General features: G+C 41.2%; 1 protein-coding gene across 5 annotated transcripts in view; it reads right to left on the reverse strand.

Annotated features, from left to right (window-relative positions):
• LOC131231296 (uncharacterized) overlaps positions 1-16,908 on the reverse strand; it is a 34,665-nt gene extending 17,757 nt beyond the window's left edge. For 2 of the 5 annotated variants that reach the window (XR_009164278.1, XR_009164280.1), the window contains exons 1-3: positions 16,762-16,908; positions 12,792-12,915; positions 1,291-1,453 (exon numbers count right to left, since the gene is read on the reverse strand). Coding sequence is in view for 2 of the 5 variants with exons in the window: in XM_058227442.1 (XP_058083425.1) it covers positions 12,792-12,857 (66 nt within the window). In the remaining 3 variants the exon portion in view is untranslated. Of the gene's footprint in view, positions 1-1,290; positions 1,454-3,216; positions 4,482-12,791; positions 12,916-16,761 lie in introns of all 5 variants that reach the window. The other 3 variants (XM_058227442.1, XM_058227441.1, XR_009164279.1) reach the window with 2 other exon arrangements.
• Positions 16,909-19,287: the final 2,379 nt, after the last annotated feature.

Consider the following 19,287-nt stretch of genomic DNA (forward strand, 5'->3'; position numbering starts at 1 on the left):
TTAGGGTTTTAGATTAATTCATTATTTATGTTTGATTTGAATTCTTGTTTAGGACATGGAGAATTTTTTGCTTTCGTTACTAAGGGTATTTGTGTCTTTTCAATACTTATTAGTATAAATAGAGAACGGGGGCATCTCTTTCTTCTTTCTACTTACCATATTCTGCACTTGTGTAGACCATAGTTTAAAAACCTGAAAACTCAACTCAATTCGACGTCCATCCCGGGTTGGGTTGATTCAAAGACTCTACCCAACTCGACTTGATTTTTAATAATTATAAATTAAAAATATTTCTAATAAAAAAGAACATTTAAACTATTTGCATTCATATAAGAATTATAAAATAAGAAACTTAACGATGACATCCTATCAGTTTAGTGATCCTTTAAAAAAAAATCATATTGGTTTAGTGGTCGGGACATGTTACTAAGGTTACTATTTTGATTCTCAAACATTGCATTTTTTTTTTCTTTTCCCATTTTATTAAAGAGAACTGATCATCTACAGGCTCTCTGCATGGCAAGTGCCATATAGTGCATTTTATGCCGCAAAAAATATTGAAAAAATATTTTTTAAATCCCCTACTCTCAAGTGATTTTTTTTTGTTCAAAATGCACCTCATGGCACTTGCCATGCAAGCAGCCTTTAGGTGATCAGTTCTCTTCATTAAAATACCTCTTTGACAAGCCGAGACTCGGCTTGAGTCACCGTGAATCATGTCAAGTCGACCAAATTTGTGAGTTGATTCAATGAGTCTTCCTAAGTCCAGGCCAAGTTAGTCTTAAATCCAAGTTTCCTAAGGACTCGGCTCAAAATCTGGCGGAGTCAACTTGAGTTGAGTCAGATAATTTTAGAACTGTGGTATAGACAGACAACATTTCGCCTCCAACGATACAAAAAACCATAATCAGATTCTGAAAACTCAATGAGAATTTCCCAACAAAACACCATTTTGTAAAAGTGATGCAAAGCTGCAGCCAATGCACCATTGGTCCATCAAAACTTCATAGTTTGAAGTTGTTCAGGACCCTTCTACCAAGGTGTCACTCCCTATAATGCCCTGAATCTCAGGTGCCGAGGAATGCTCGACTCCCGATATTTCGGGTGTCACTTATGCATTGCAAAAGCAGATTCTATGGTTCATTTTACTTGGCATGCGAGCATTTGAGGAATTTAAGATGGATCATGCGACGTGCACTGAAATGGATGCAAATTCTAACTCAAAGTACGACTAATTGAGAAGATGTATATGTCTACTGTATGGGATCATATCTCGGTAAAAATACATACGGTTCCAAAATACAAAATATCTCAACTCAAAATCTCATCGCTGCCCCTAAAGCAACCTATAGTGGCCCGCCCAACAGCTGGAAATACAAAAGCTCATCCTCTGAGTCCACGGATGCCTCCTCCAACGTGTCGGACTCCAGGGTACCTGCATCTATGATAGGGTCTGGTCGGTGTTTTAAAACACCGTCCCAGAGTGGGAGTGAGTGATCAACTCAACGGTTCCATTAACATCGAGTTACGCATGTTATTAATTCCACAAGTACAGTTAATGATAAAGCAACTTAGACAATCAGTTCCTATATACTCCTGTTAATGCATGTGCATGTTATTATGAGATGATGCATGTCCTCGCAATCCAACACTCCCTCATAGCGACTCCAACGCCCCATTCGCAAATGTCAACACTCCCCCATCACGCGACCACAACGCCCAAGTCGCTACAACCTATACTAATGCAATGCGATGAGAGATCATGTTAGCCGAGTATTGAGTACACACCCCAAGCCAACCCGGGATGCGTCGGTATATATAGTGTACTTGACTCCTGGCTAGGGCAAAACAAGAACCGGTGTGGAAGTCAATTTGTCCTTCAGCTCCCGGAAAGCCACCTCCGCTTTCTCCTTCCAGGCGAACTTGGTGTCCTTCCTAGTGAGTTGGGACAACGACAGGGTTATCTTCAAAAAATCTTTGATGAACCGGCGATAATAGCCCACGAGTTCAAGTAAGTTTCTCACTTTCGTGACTGAACCAGGCTGCTTCCAGTCTTGCATTGTCGCCAACTTGGCGAGGTCTACAGCTATACCTTCCTTCGAGACCACATGCCTTAAAAATTTGATTTCTTCTTTCCAAAAATCGCATTTTCGGAACTGCGCAAACAATTGGTTCTGCTTGAGCATGTGGAGGACTACCCGCAAGTGTTCTTCGTAATCCTCCTGACTCTTTGAGTATACTAGAATGTCCTCGATGAACATGATGATGAATCTGTATAGGTAGGGCCTGAAGACCCTATTCATAAGGTCCATGAACACTGTTGGCGCGTTTGTGAGCCCAAACGGCGTGACCAGGAATTCGTAGTGTCCAAAGCTAGTCTTGAAGGGTTTTATGCACGTCCTCTTTCCTGACTCGTAACTGGTGGTACCCAAACTGCAAGTCTATCTTTGAGAAATATTAGGCGCCTCTTAGTTGAGCAAACAGGTCGTCAATCCTAGGCAATGAGTACTTGTTTTTCACCATGACATGGTTTAGCTTGCGGAAATCAATGCATAGCCGCAATGAACCGTCTTTCTTTTTCACAAACAACACCAGAGCTCCCCATGGCGAGACACTCAGTTAAATGAAGCCGAACTCCAATAAGTCATCAATTTGAGTCATCAACTCCTCCATCTCGCACGGGAGCATGCGGTAGGTCAGTAGGGAGATAGGTGTGGCGCCCGACACTAGGTCGATGGTGATCTCCCGTGAGGGAGGGAGCCCAAGTATAACCCTGAACACTTCTATAAAGTCTCGGACCACAGGCGTGTTTGTTAATGAGGGAGCATCATACCCCTCAACCAGAGAAGCATAGCAATGAATTTGGTGCAGGTAGCTAACCTAGACTGGGAATGTGAAGAGGTGTCCTCGGCTTCGTGGATTATCACCGATTGAGCTTCACAATCAATTTATGCCTTCATTGCGATCAACCAGTTCATGTTGAGGATGACGTCATAATGGAAGATTTTTGTCACGATCAAGTTAATGTACACCTCCTTACCTCCCAAGTCGATGGGGTAGTTACAACAAATTTCAATGGCCTCCAAGAAGGTCCTGGCAGCTACGATAACTCGTACTCCTACATAAGGGTGGTGCTCAACTTTAAACACTTGACCATGGCACGTGACATTAGGGATGTTGTGAACCCAATGTCTATTTAAAGGAATACGGGGGTACCTTGTATGTGGGTTGTAACCTCGAATGTTGTGGACGTAGCTACAGCAGCATCGACACCCTTTGTCGCCATTGCATGAACTCGCGCCTGTTGCGCAAGGTTGGGCAATTGCACAGGTCGTTGAGGCGGATTACTCTGATGTGCAGGAGGGCGATTGAATTGTTGTGCAGGCCCCATTGCTCGCTGAGAGGGAGCTGGCATTGTTTGTTGTGGTTGACAATTAATGCGCTGAGGGGGCATATAGCCGTTGTCCCTCATCCTGGAGAAAAAAAAGGGCATCGTATGGCCCACTTTCTTACAGTATGTGCATACTCGATTAGGCCGCATTTGGGGAGCTAGGGGAGCCATAAGTCTCGGAGGCGAGTTCATCCGTTGCCTCTTGCCCGGGAGTGACGAGGGTTGCCCCTCCATCCTAGGCCTTGGGCCCAACTGTAGGCAGGCTCGAGAGACCCACTCCCCATCCTGCTCAGATCGTAAGGACATCTCCATAAGGTCGGCATATGTATGAATATCGACACAACACATCTTTATGCGGATGCCTACCCGTAAGCCCTCCGAAAAACACCGCATCTTGGTCTGTTCGTCTGCCACTATCTAAGGAGCATACTGCGATAGCTCCGTGAAGCGGGTCTCGTACTCGGCCACTGACATCCCTCCCTGCTGGAGGTGGAGAAATTCACTCTCCTTTTCATTACGGTGAGTGGAATGTACTTCTTGAAGAAGCGCAACTCAAATTCATCCCACGTCCATATGAAGCCGGCCGGTACGGACCTTAGTACACTATCCCACCATACGTCTGCCTCCTTCTCAAACCCGTAAGTAACGAGCTCAACTTATTCTGCTTCGAAACAGTGGAGGGGCCGAATTATCTTGGAGATCCAATTTAGCAAATATTCGGAGTCCTCGGGCCGGTGGGTGCCCGCAAAGGTGGGCGGCCTGAGAATTTGGAAGCGCTCAAACATATCGCTTGTCGCGGTCGTGACAGGAGTCTGTGCGAGCTGCATCGGTGGGGCCACATTTGGGTTGTAGGCGATAGGTTCCACAAGTGTGGTCAGGGTCTGTTGTTGTTGTTGCTATAGAGCAACATCTGCCCCATCATATTTATAGTCGGGGCCACCTGAGGTGCGGGTGGGGCCGAAGACGTGGCCTGAGCTTGGCCGAAATCTAGTGGCGCACTAACGGTCACCTCTGGCATAGCGTCCATGGCACTGGATGGGTCAACTAGCCCAGGGTGGACAAAGCGGCTGCTTCAATCGGGAAGCATCTCCTGTGATCACGTTCTAGGCATGCGTCAGGCTTATGGGGCAATTATGCGAGATCATGCGTACATATAATTACAAGTATGCCATTCAAGGGTAAAGACATACACAACAAATCATCACATAACATCAAACATTCACGAAACTAAAATAACGCATGGTGGTTTCATTGCAACGGTTAGCATGAAGTACATTGGTTCATTACATTAATCATTACCAGTGTTCGAGTTGTCAGTATCACTACAAGTTTTGCAGGCCAGAGATAAAGATATAATAATATCGTTATCGCCAAAAATATCACCAATAACCGGAAATGAGGATAAAAATGGGAAAACATGGGGATAACAGTGGCATTTTTCAGTGAAACTTCAGGACATGCCTAAATACACATATTTGCATATTCAGGAATTAAAAATTTGCAAAATAAAAAATGCATTAAATAATAAGTTTTCATTTAATGAGGCCCAAAAAGCATACGTTGCCGTAAGAAATTACTCCAATAATAACCAAAATGAGTTTATATAATGCAGCTAGCATATAATAAGTAATACATGTAAAAGTAAATGAATTAAAAAATTAAATGTATTTTTCTTAACGATAATGTAGAATGTTGATCCTACTTGGGAGTTGAGACAAACATTAGATCCACCCCATCCATCAAGTGGGCTGTCACATTTTCACTATATATCATTGAATTATATCCAATGAAACACTTAATTAGGCCAAATAAAGGTGTAAAATTATCTTAAAACTCAAAATTCAAGTGTTGTAGCCCACATGAGTATTTTGTGTTGTAGGCTTGTAGCCCACTCTAAATTATCCTAAAACGATCTGGAAAAATGAATGAACGGCATAGATAAAATACAAAAATGATAGTGGGGCTCAAAGAGCACCATCCAATAGCCATTGGCCACGCACCGTCGGGAGCCATCCATGTCGGGAACGGATTAGGTGTTATGCAGTTAATAGCTTAGTAGGTGTTACCCCTACCATGGGGCCCTTGTTGAATATCCATGTTGTTCAACCGTTTCTACAGTCCATTTTAGGACCGGGTACCAAAAACTATGCATTTCTGAATCTCGAGTGGACCACACCATAAGAAACAGTGGTGATTGAGTGCCTCACCGTAAAAAATTCGAAAGGGCCCATCATAAAGTTTTCATTATGTTTATTTGCAATCCAACTTCTTGATAAAGTCAAGAAGATCCGGACGACGAGAAAGTAGAAAGATTAGATTGATCCAAAAATATTGTGGACTAAGGAAAGGTTTTAATAGTTATTCATCACTTTTTCCATTGGTATGGTCCACGTGAGATTTGGATCTTCTTATGATTTGGGATTGCCTCCTAAAATGAGATGTAAAAATAGATGGACGACATGGGTACACAGAAAATACATCAAGTTAGGCCCCACACGGTTAGAGTAACACCCATTAAGTTGTTACCCATGTGACAACTAATCCGCTCCCATCCATGTCCAGGCAAATGTAAGTAGTTTATCATACCGAGTAAACTTTGTTGGGCCCACCACGAATGTAATTAGTTTATCCATGTCGTCCATCTGTTTTCCATCTTATTTGAGGACTTGAGCCCAAAATTAAAGCATATCTAAGGCTCAAGTTGACCATACCATATGAAACAATGGGAATAATGATTTCGACCATTGAAACCTTCATAGAGCCCATAGTGATGTTTATTTGTCATCCAAACTGTTCATAAGATCACACAGACATGGATGAATAAAAAATAGAAATATCAGGTTGATACAAAACTTTTGTGGCCCCTAAGAATTTTTCAATGGTAAACGTTCAATTCACACAGTTTCCTATGGTGTGGTCCACCTAAGCTTTGGATATGCTTCATTTTTTGGCTTGTGCCCCAAAATTATCTAATAAAATAGATGGACAAAGGGGATCAAATGCATAAATCACAGTGGGCCCCATAGAGTTTACTCAGTACGCAATTCGCTTCCGTTCTAGTGCAGTTTGGGTGGATCCCAAAATCTACCGAGGTCGGTGGATCCCTGACTATGGGACCCACTGTGAAGTATGTGCCTTACATCTACATCGTCCATCATATATGACAACTCATTTTAGTGTGTGATCCGAAAAATGAACCAAATTCAAATCTTCAGTGGACCACACCACAGGAAACTGTGTGAATTGAACTCATACCATTAAAACTTCTTGGGGGGGCCACATAAATTTTAAATCAAGCTGATATTTGTTTTATCCCTTCATCCATGCCTTTTTATATTTGCAAAAGGGTTTGATGACAAATAAACATCACTGTCGGCCCTAGGAAGGTTTCAACGGTGAAAATCATTATTCTCATTGTTTCTTGTGGTGTGGTCCACTGGAGCTATGGATATGCTTTAATTTTGGGATTTACCCCTAACACGAGGGGGGGGGGGCTATTTCGCTTAAGTTTCAGATTTTTGGCTAAGGAATTTGTGTGTTTCAAGTGCTTTAACTGTCAGCCCAAGTTGGGTGGCTCTAGGCACTTTCTTGGTTTGTCACCCGCGACAGGCCTCAAGCCCAATGAGGTGGATGACCCTCTATAGTTTCGGACCTAACGGAACTACAATGCGCAGTCTAGGTCTATTTTGGTCTGTCGGGGTGATTTTGGGAGGGCCCACCCCCCAGGTCCGCTTCGGGTCCAGGTCCTTAGGTTTAGCTATGTTTGCGATGTCATCCCTTCACGATTTGTGAAAGTGGCCGATCAACCCTATCTATCCTTAATTTCTGGGGCTTTGCACACTTCCTCATGTAGTCTCCCTGGCACGGTCCTGGGGCAGCTCCACTGGTGGACGCCTTAGGATCATCCGTCGTTTGGCTCAGGTGTTACTGATGGGGACATCAGAGGACCTACTCGAATGTACCAGAGATGGAGACGACCACTCACATCAGCGCAGCTTTCTTTGTGGATGGGTGACGAGTTCCAGGATGGGGCCCGCCGGGCCATTTTAAAGACCCCGCATGCATTGGACATGCATCAGGAAGACCTCACCTTGGGATGATGCATGTGGGCTACTTAGGAGATCATTTTAGTCATAGGATTTCTATTTCGTATCGATCCGACCATTGGATCTTGTCGATCAGGCAATTGAGCCACCAGATCTTTCAAATCTTTTAGATTTGGGCCCCTTGGACTATGATCTTACTTTCTTTATGTTTTTTGTTATTTTTAGGAGTTATTTGATAGTTGAGATTGATAATGTATGTTTTAGTTTACTTATTTTGGATGATGGGTCACTTTACTTAAGTGAGTGGCATAGTTATAATTATGCTGAATTTTAATTTTGAATTTTTAATTATAAAAGCACGGGGAGGGTGGAGTTCCAACCCTATTAGAGATTTGAAAAGAAAAGAGAGAGAGAGAGAGAGAGAGAGAGAGAGAGAGAGAGAGAGAGAAGCTCTCTTGTGTGAAGGAATTTTTCATCTTTATTTTCTATTTATTTTTTTTTAACCCTCCCTTCGAATTAAATTATGGAAGGGTAAAAGCTTATTTGGTGGTGGATTCCCCAAGGTACATCATTCCTCTTCCTCATCTTCGAAAGGTACTCTTCTTCTTACATCCTTCCTCTCTCTTCTTCGAAAGGTGTTCTTCTTCTTCTCGTCTTCCCATTTTCCTTCCCATTACAACCTTTTAAACCCTAGATCTTCAATTTCCTATTTTTCTCAATTTCTAAAATAACCCTAATTCCAAAATCCTCAATTCTCATGAACCCTAATTTTCCTAATTTCAGATTTTTCCATTTCTTAACCCTAAGCATAAAACTTACAAATTTGTCCATTGAGTGTAGAACGTGCCTATGCTAAATTGGAAGTTCTATCCTTCCATCGATCCTAGTTTTAATTGATTTATGTGAATTCTTAGCATGCGGGCATATGATTTAGGTTAAATCAGATTTTATTGGTTAGTATATTTTGTTAATTGAATTACTTTATGTACTCTTTCATAAACTCCACGTTGCATGCTAGCATTAAATCATGTGTCCTGCATCAATTACACTCCCGCTTCAAATGGCACTTTGAACTCGTACTCCCATTGTCTTCCTAAGCTTTTAAACGTGCTAACATTCACAAGCAAAGGCTTTACCGCTCTACCGCTCGAATCATGTCATGCTTCGTACAACTAAGGTTCAGGAAGTATATATTTAAAGGGAGGAGAACAAATTCGTGAACATAGTTCCTAATGGATTTGACTGAACTGAAGATATTTTCAGATGGTGCGAAAATGCATGAGGGGAGAACCCCATAAGCACAAGGGCAGAGTATGATGCCCCTTTGTTGCATGATTTGGGGAAACAATTGCAATAATGGAATCAAATCTTGGGTCCACCCTTAACTGTAGTTTTGCTCCTCTAATATTGTCGAAAGAACCCCCTGCAAAAAGCTAGTCTCCGAAGGCTTGGTACTCTAGACTCTCTCCTTAATAGAGTCATGAGCATATAGTTGCATGATTATTCTAGTGTACCCAGGAAGAAGTGGGTCCCACTTGGGGTTTGTATCACATCCAAACCCTCCATTAGGTGCATCCCCAAAGGTTACCTCCAAGAATGAAAATCAGCAGGATTCAAAACTCTAGTAGGCCACATCATTGGAACAATGTGGGAGGAAGCACACACCCCAGATCTTCTGGAGGGCCGCATGAGTTGCATAACAGCTTGATGTTTGTCCCAACCCTACATCCACGACAAATGACAGGTCTGGACAGTTCCGTATAGACAACACAGTAAACCCCCCACTCAAATCATAGGTATCCCCTCTCAACTTGTCCCAAGTGCTGTGGTGAGTTTTGGGCAGGAATAACATGAGGCGACACATCGATAGACGGGTCGATGTCATGAATCCATCACGTGGGCCCCACTTCTTCCTGGTATCACTGTAGTTTACAGTGGTATCAGTACCACTGTAGCACACCCCACATTATAATGATGGTGTTATTCCTGCTTTGGTATGGCATGTCAAGATTTTTAGCCACTTTAGGACATAACCTCTTCTCTACTTCTAACTGACACTTCCCACCTACTCCCACTTCTCACTGCTTCCAGTGGCTGAGAGTGTGTTTGGATGCACAAGTAACTGAACTGTAGACATTCAGTTTCATAAAGCAGAAAGTACCAGTTCTAATGATGTTTCCTGGCATTCACAATATGGACGTTGTCCTCAAACTACAGGAAGTCTGAAATTGCAATTTGGATCTTGGCCCCTCAATATGAATGCTAAGAATGGAAACTGAAATTGGGTTATTTCCATTTTATTAGACTAATAGTAGAAATTAAAGTCGATTGCACATCCAAAAGCACCCTCAGTCGCGTGGCCTAAAATTCAGTGCACCCTCAGAGAAAGTCTGATCCACATAAAAAATCAGAACATGGACAAAGTTCTGCTTTCCCTTCACAACCTTAAACGAGCAGTTCATCATCATTGTCATTTTAGCCTTCGTCCTAGAAAGTTTGGGGGTGGCTTTTGAATGGTAGATTGGCAAAAGATTTATGATTGCAGCCCACCAGACATTAACCTTCATCTTTTACCTAGGTTCTTGAAACCGGGCATGGCACGAGCTCACACTGACACCACTTGCATGCAGCACAATCCGGCCCAATATCAACCCCCAGTCGGACTGTTGCATGCATGCCCCAAAGCGTAAGCAAGCAAATTAGGGTCATCAAGGACCAGCAACCAAGAAAACTGCTCGGTACAAAGGCCATTAGATGTACCACCATCGGAACAAAGTGGATAGGACATGCTCAAGTAGTTGGCTGCATGGAGTAACAGAGACCAGATAACCCACTGATCCATGTTTACCAAACACCACTCACAAGCCAACACAAACACATCCAGCAGAAACAATTAAGGTCTCTAGCATGCAATGCCAAACATGCCAAACAAGCATTCAAACAAGAGAAAGGTTTGCATTTGAATAGTTGCTACTACCACAACGATCCACACCTTTGCCCCTCGAAATGAGACCAGTTGATTTGGTTTTTTCCGCCAAAATGTTCCATTTTTGTCCAAATAAAAGATTGGGACAGGAAATTAAAAAAAAGTCATCCAGAAGCATGATCATCTACCAAGCCAACAAAGAACATCAGCTTGACACTCACCAGAACATTGAAGAAATTCCTAGAAAAAATTTATTACACAAACAACTTCTTGCACACTGTCAGGAATTGAAATCCACCACTAGAAAATGAAACTCATAGGCATAAACCCCATATTCATGTATGTTGCCAAGAATTCAAATTTTGAGCAGCCCATCAGTTAGTACTGGAAAGTATCCATTTATTTTAACTTGGAATGAGGATTTAGACGAGGCGGAGGTGCCCACACTTCTACAAAGAGTTGAGGCTTTTAATTCTCAAATTTCAGGCCACATCAAGGGGAGGGCAACCCGCTCCACATCACTGAACATGTTGAAGAATGCTTGGGGGTTAGAAATACGTTGGGATCTTGAATATATGTAAGACTACTAAAGTAACCTCCTACCTGGTGATTGAGAACCTAACAAGCAGGCAATTTTTCTTGCTAACACTTCCATTCACTATAATAAACTAATGATCCTAGACTCCTGGGCTGCGTTTGGATGCACTAGCATATTGAATCGAGAACATTCAGATTCATCAAGAGGAAATGACAAAAACTAATGATGTTGCATAACGAGGAAAGAGCCCTCAGATTGATGGTACCTTCTTTACTACTCCAACTTGAAAGTAACACAATTGCAATTGGAGCCAAGTTCCACGACATGAATGCCAAGGTAGAAAAGTGCAGTTTGGGATCTTGAATATATGTAAGACTATTGAAGTAACCTTCTATCTGGTGATTGAGAAGCTAATAAGCAGGCAGTTTTGCTTGCGAACACTTCCATTCACTGTAATAAACTAATAATCCTAGACTCCTGGGCTGTGTTTGGATGCACAAGAGTATTGAATCGAGAACATTCAGATTCATCAAGAGGAAATGACAAAAACTAATAATGTTGCACAACGAGGAAATAGCCCTCAGATTGATGCTACCTTCTTTACTTCAACTTGAAAGTAACACAATTGCAATTGGAGCCAAGTTCCACGACATGAATGCCAAGGTAGAAAACTGCAGTTTGGTTATTTCCACTTTATAAGGCTGGTAGTTGGAATTCAATTCACTAATGCATCCAAGTGCAACCATAGCGTTGTTATTGTATTCAAATAGTAAAAGGGAACTGATCGCCTACAGGCAAAGGTATCACAACTTGTGGTGCTGGTACCATACCATTTTTCCTGTGAAAGTGACACTTGTGTAGGAAATCAGTTCCATGATATGAATGCCAAGGTAGAAAACTGCAGTTTGGTTATTTCCACTTTATAAGACTGGTAATTGGAATTCAATTCACTAATGCATCCAAGTGCAACCGTAGTGTTGTTATTGTATTCAAATAGTAAAAGGGAATTGATCACCTATAGGCAAAGGTATCGCAAATTGTTGTACTGGTACGTACCATCTTTCCAGTGAAAGTGACACTTGTGCAGGAAATCAGTACCATGAAAACAATTGGCCTCACCACAAGGATAACCGTTCTCTAAAATCAGACTGATCCTCTCAGCAGTTGCACACCAGTATGTTGAGTCAGGCCATTGGTTGTTCATTGATTCCAACGATGAGCGGACTGACTTGATTTTTGCACCAGGTTATCTTCTCCTGATGCCCTATGCAAGTAGTGCTTTGGCAGGAAAGATGGCACGATACCACAGGTTGTGGTACCTTGTGTGTAGGGGAACAGTTCACATCATAAAAGTCAATGTAATCATTGATTATATGATGCTCAACTCAAGAATATCTATGCTTGGGCTTTTAGTTTGTCCAACTGGGGAACTTGGTTCAGTGAATCCAAACCATTCCCATGTTCGCCAAATTCATCCTAGGAGTTGAATCTTTGGCTTTTTCCAGTTGCATATGGACCGTTGTTGCATCTCTTTGTTGGCCATACTACCAATTGAAGTTTTGCAGTTTTCCCATGTTTGATATCTTTCTAATGAATGGGCCATCTATGGCGACAGCCAACATATTAACAGTTTGGATCACCAGACCATGAGGCCCACTTGTACAAACTGAACACCTGAGCATACTACACATGTTCTCAGGTGCAGCATTGTATAAACAAGTAAAATAATAATAATAATAATAATAATAATAATAATAAACACTTCTTCAGGAAAAGAAGGCATGAAGAAATCCACATTAAAAATCTCAAAGCACACCAACCACTAAAATATCTGATTAAAAAAAAGGCATTAGTCAGTCTTCCCTGTGATTCACGAGGAGAAAATCTTACCAACTTCAGTGCCTTTTCCAATTTCACCACCTGAGGATAAGCTTTTGCTGGCGCCTTTGTACTCATCAGTGGCAAGTTCCTTCCAATTTTCAATTGATCACTCTCTGCTAGCAGCAGAATACAGCTGCAAGAGACAACAAGTCATCTCCAAATGCATAAACAATATAATTATGATCAAATGGTAAGAAAAATTTCAAGAAGAAATCACAGCTTACATTTCAAATGCATAATATGCTTCATGTTGCGTTCATGGAAATGCAAAGGTCATTTCATGATGCCAAAATGGATGGTAAATGAATATATAGAAGGAAAGTAATATTATTACATACGCATAGATGAGGATGAGGATGAGGATGTGTGGAAAGCCTAGGAAGAATAAGAATAATGGAGAGTCAACTGAGATGGTTTGGCCAATGTATTAAGAAAACCAGAGATGGACCACCTGATAAAAGGACAGAAACTTTGATTAGGCTTGAAGGATCTGAAAAGGAAGAAGGTGGGAAGACCTAAAAGGATTTGAATTGAGGTGGTAAGAAGGTACATGAAGGCTTCTTCATTTAAAGAGGATTGGACTTTAGGAATGATTGGCAAAACAGGATACATAGAGCCTACCCGAATAGCTAGAGCAAAGACCATGACAACAATGATGTTATGTACAAACATCCAACATCCATGAACAGCCTAATATGTGCATAGATGATGTATATCTCCATACACAATTAAGAATATAAATCAGCTAAGAACTTGGATGAGGACATCCAAGTACCAGTCAAAGTATACCAAAGGAGGAGAAGAGCTCCCGTTTCTTTATGGTTAGGTGATGCATACATGGGACCCGTGGGCCCAAATCGAGTGCCTAGCACATAGAAGACCCCACATGCATGATCATGCATCTTTGAAAGCCCCGCACTAGGAAGATGCATGTGGGTTACTTAGTTGGACCATTTGGACCATTGGATTTCAACCGTGGACCATTCCGACCATTGGATCATCATCATTGGACATTTTGATCATCGGCCATGAAATAATTTAGTTCATTTAATTGCTTATATGTTTTTTTTTTTAGCTTATATTTTTGCTGAGATTATGGAGTTAGGAACAAATGTTATTTTATTGAGTGTCTCTATGTGAAACTTTTTATCTGAGAGCGTCTTTTTGTAAAAAATCTTTTCTGAAACTATATAAGGCTTGGACGTCCACACCCAAGCCTATTATTGAGCATATGAAAAAAAAAAATCTTCACTTGTAAGGCGTCTCAAATAAGGCATTGCGAACAAGGCGTCTCAATTGCAAGGGATGGAACCGACTAGGTATTGTAAGGCGTTGTTGTAAATGATGATAGCCATGGGACATTCTAAGATGTCTAATGTATTCACTTTAAGTTTATAAAATGTTATGTGTAGAACCGTTACCTATTAAGATTTGGTTGATTATATAATCTTGGACCTTGGCTATTATGTGAAGGGGTTTGTTGAGCGTAATGTTATTTGTTGGGCTAAAGTTGATTGAACCTAGAGAAAACAAAGGCCAAACAAGGTTTTGTAGATCAGACAGTGTGATACTTGTGAAGGCTTAGTATTGGGAAAGGATGTCGTTGAAGGCAGTTCTAGGAGGGTTGATATTTGGAGCAGCTGAAGAAGTGGATTTAAGCTAGATGGATAGAGAATAAGTTGTGTGGTGTGTTTTGTAAACAAAATGTGTGTAGAATGGTAATGGAAGGGTTGAAAAGTAGAGATGAAATGAACATGTGTGCGGTGAAATCCTACGTGCTAACTAGGTTATGTGAAAGTGTTGGGTTCGTCTGAAGCATGAGAAGGAACCGAGTTTGTATAAATACCGAGATTCGGTATATCAATATTTGGTTGGTAAGTGGACCACTAGGAGAAGATTTTAATTGTTAGAGTGCACGATATATACTAAAATCTTCTCCTAGTGTTCCACTCTAACCAAATACTAATATACAAGTTTGACTTGAGGCCATCAGAGTATAGGATATATATTAAAATCCTCCCGATAATCCACTTACCTACTAAATACTAATATACCAGTCCTCCTTCCTTCCCTCTAAGTGTGTGCATCATAGATCTAAATATTGGTACCGTATCAGCCGATATGGATGTATCGTATCGACGCGAAACAATAAGTGATAAAGGGCCATATCGGCCCGATATGAAAAAACTAACATGTATCAGCCTGTATCAACCGATATGAAGCATATCAACACCGATATGGGGCCAATATGGCCGATACAAACCGATACGCCCATAAAAGCCCAATTTTGAACCCTTTTTTTTTCAAAATTTCACTCATGTCTCTTCTTCTTCTTTCTTTCATTTAAACCATTGAGGAAACTTAAAAACTTGTTTTAGACTAGATTTAGACTTATTTTGGTATTAAAACAAATGATTTGAATGGGATTCGACAAATCGAAGCAAAATGGCCATTGTGGGAAAATCGAAAATAAGGGTAAACCTTCACTTTCTTGTTTATATTTTTATCTTCTTTTTGTTGTATTTCAATATAATGGGCCCTAATTCACCAAATCATGCTTGATTTATGTTCACCTAGGGCCCATTTAGTTGACCTTGAACAAGTCAAACCAACAGACAACATTCTTATCAAAGAATGGTATGATACACCATCATTGCTTGCATGTCCAAAATACCCGAGAGAGAGAGAGAGAGAGAGAGAGAGAGAGAGAGAAGAAGAAGTAGAAGAAGATAGATTCTTGAATATCTTATTATTATCTTCTTTTCCTAATATATTTCTAATTCTTTGGCTTAAATTTTTTTTTACTAATACACGACATTTTCTTTAATTCTTTGGCTTAAATTTTTTTTTTGTTTTGGCTACTAAGCGGCACCTGTGCCGTATCGTTTTTTTAGCTAGGACGATACGCCTCCCAATACCGATATTCAGAACCATTGTATGTCTGTGTGTGTGTGTGGGGGGGGGGGTGGCGAGGTATACTCCACCGAAACGATAACTTCCAACCTATTAAGCGCATGTAAAAGTCAGCCTTACTACTCATCACGAAACGATAACTTCCAACCTATTAAGCACATGTAAAAGTCAGCCTTACTACTCATCAAGTGGGCCACAAGTGATCCACTCAATAAGTGGCTATTGCTGAGTTTTCCAAAAGGTGATCCTTGTGATGAGGCCAACCTATTGAGCGGATTGGACGCCATATACACATGATGGCCATGAAAAGGGTCAGTGTAATTTATACTTGCGAAAGAGACCATGACACTCTGCAAGAGCAGGATGGTTGATTTGCAGGCACTGTGGAAAATATCACTGAGATTTCTAAAATCTCGCAATATTTTCACGGAAATTAATTGAACAATCTTATCATGAAAATATCACAATATTGTCAAAATGTCGGTAGTTTTTTATTTTCATCAAAATTATCGGTATTTTAAGAAAATTATTTAATTTTTTAAATAATCCATTACATACATATGTAGTTAAAAAATTTTAATTACTTATTAATTTATAGGAAATATTTTAATATTTTATTTGGAGAAACCTTCCCAATAATATCCCGAGAAAACCTTCAAAATCTGAAAATCTCCGAGAAATTGCTAGTGTGAGCATAAGTAACTCAAATGAAACCGTATGGTGAGACTCACTTCAGCTGTATCATAAACCAACTGACGGTTGAGATGAAAGATATCCAACGGTCCGGATTCAGCAAACATGTGTTAGCGAATCAGAGGTTAGTGCTTTTCAACCAATCTGTGGGGGATGATGACCTAGCTGCAGTGGGCCCCACGATTTGGACGGTTTAAGTTGAGTTAATGTATGCCACGTGTACAGACTCTGAGCAATTGTTTCTCCGGCCATCTCCTCCGCTAGCTTCCATGCCGGGAAACAAAATGAGAAATTGAATAGGGAAAAACCGCGATAAGATACAAAAGCTTCGATATTTTGAGTTTGGATGAGAATATTTGCAGATGGGATTTACCTTTTTGACGATATCTGAGAAAATAGAGAGATGACGAGATTTTGAATTTTCGAGGGGGTTTTTTTCTCTTCTTCTCAGGCGTCGACGAGAGACGGACAGAGAAGAGTTCGAAGCGGAGTAGGAATGTTAAAACGAGGGATTTTATGATACTCGGCCGTAGGAAAGAGAAGTATACTCGTGTTTTTCAGTTTCCACACGTGTGGCACATGATACATTCATCCAGACCGTTGGTGTTCTGGGCCGCACAGTGGATGGATCTTGTACCGAGTAAAATTCTCGATATGGTGATTTGTAACTTTTCAATTTTTTGCTTCCGTATGGGATGGTTGAGAATAGTGGTGGCTAGGATCTTCTAATCTAAAAAGAAATCTGGGATGTGGCCCGGTTATCATAGACAAAATTTTGTGGGCCCAGGTCCAACGTACTTGTGCCACGTGGGCTAAGGGTGACGGGTGTGGACCGAGTACTGAGCTTTGTGGGGGCCACCATGATGTAAATATATGTCTTATCCACGTAGTCCATCTGTATTACCAGCTCATCTTAGGTATGATCTCAGAATTGAAGCAATAGGTAGGGGTGTCAATGCAAGGCTCGGTCCTACCAAAATTAGAATTTTGAATGGGCTTGGCTGTACAGCCCAGCCCAGCCCGAACAGATTAAAATCCAGGCTGAGACCAACTCAGGCCCGGCTTATCGACAGCCTTAAGCATATCCAAACGTCAAGTCGACCACACTACCAGAGACAGCGGTGATAATGACACCTGCTACTGTGACCCTTCTTGGAGTCTACAACAATGTTTATTTGTCATTAATGGACATGGACGAAGGGAAAACACAAATATCAGCTTGGTCAAAAACTTCAAAGGCCTTGTGAAGTTTTTATTAGGGGAAAAAATCTGATAAATCGATAAGTCAACTATGGAATGGACCAACTCTACTAACATAACATAGGCCCAAACAATATCGAGCCTAAACACGACCCAAGTGGTGCCGAGCCTGGACAAGGCCCAAGTAGCGCCGAACCTAAATAAGGCTCAAGGGGCGCCAAACCCAACCTCAGCCCAAGCGTCTAAAGAGGGAAGTCTCCAAGGAGGTTTATACAACTTTAAGGACACTCAAAGAGTGTAACATCCTGGATTTTCATTGTTTTGGATTTTAAAAAATTCTTGAATTTTTTTTTCTTATAATATCGCTTACTGACCATTAGTACTCGATGTTAGTTTATACACGGGTGGAACCAATAAAGAACTGCACAAGTCTGATTAATCAACCGTAAGAAGCCAATGAATCCGCCCGATCACTTGAACACCAAATTTAGCCCCATGATTTACTCACATAGGGCCCAAATCTAACCAACCTATCGCTAACTAATCAAGACAAACATAACTAAATTAAAGATTTAACCGAAACCGAGTTAGATAAGGCCCGGATCTTAGCTAATAAACCAAATCCACCCCGTTGCTCTTTTAGCGTAAAACCGACGGTTTATAATAATCATGACCAAATCTCCACTTCCACTAGTCATAAATAGGCCACATTATGAACATAGCTAATCTAAAATCTAATCATTGCCCACGAGAAATCTCACTACCAAATTCATTCCAGAAATGCCCCGATTTTCCGAACAAGCTCTAAACCGCTCGTTGGCGGGTCACTAGTTTCAAAACTATAGAGAAATGTCTGTCTTACTGGGCTCGACGTCCATCGCGAAAGTCGAACCTGAGTGTTGTCGAAAACCGCTCAATTTGAGCTAAAGGACGAGGGCATGAGAAGTGGAAATACCTAAAAGAATGAACTAAAACTTAAGTGAATTGGGTCGTTCACTCTTATGCAAAGTTGAAGATTTCGGACCGTCAGTTTACAACCAAACTTTACCCGTGGAGTAAGGATATTTCTCTGCTCATATTTGTACAGCCGCGGCTCCGATCGACTATCGGTGACCGTTGAACAGACTTCTAATTATATTTGTCGATCGGCGGATCCAAATGGCGGGCCGATCATATGCATACGTAGATCGTCATTAGGGCCAACTATCCAACGTTGGGTGTCAACTCCTACGCCCCATAGTAGGCCCTATAGCTTAAAAAGACCCTCCCATAGGTCTAATATAGTAAAAATCTAACCCTTAGGGTCATTTACACCAAATATGGCATTATAAAATGGCCTCATTTGGGCACCCCCTCTCCCAAAACGATTTTGCCCTAGAGAAGAGAAAGAAAGAGAGAGAGAGAAAGAGAGAAGAGAGAAAAGGGAGAAAGAAGAATGAAAGAAGAGAGGAAGGGAGAGTGAAGAAGGGAGAGAGTGTTTGTGTGAGTAAGGGATATCTTGATGCTTGTAGGGTTGGTATTTTCTCAACCAAATCGGTGGCTACTACAAAACCTCCACCAAACCCACCCATGCCAAGAAGCGGAGGTAAGAATAATGTATTTTCCCTTCAATAAAGCAACCTAGTATAGATTTCTAATCATTAATGTTGTCTTTCTTGATTTGATTTAGGAATTGGCGGTTTTACCTAAATCCCCAAAC

This window comes from Magnolia sinica, chromosome 17 (assembly GCF_029962835.1).
Source record: "Magnolia sinica isolate HGM2019 chromosome 17, MsV1, whole genome shotgun sequence".
Lineage (NCBI taxonomy): Eukaryota > Viridiplantae > Streptophyta > Magnoliopsida > Magnoliales > Magnoliaceae > Magnolia > Magnolia sinica.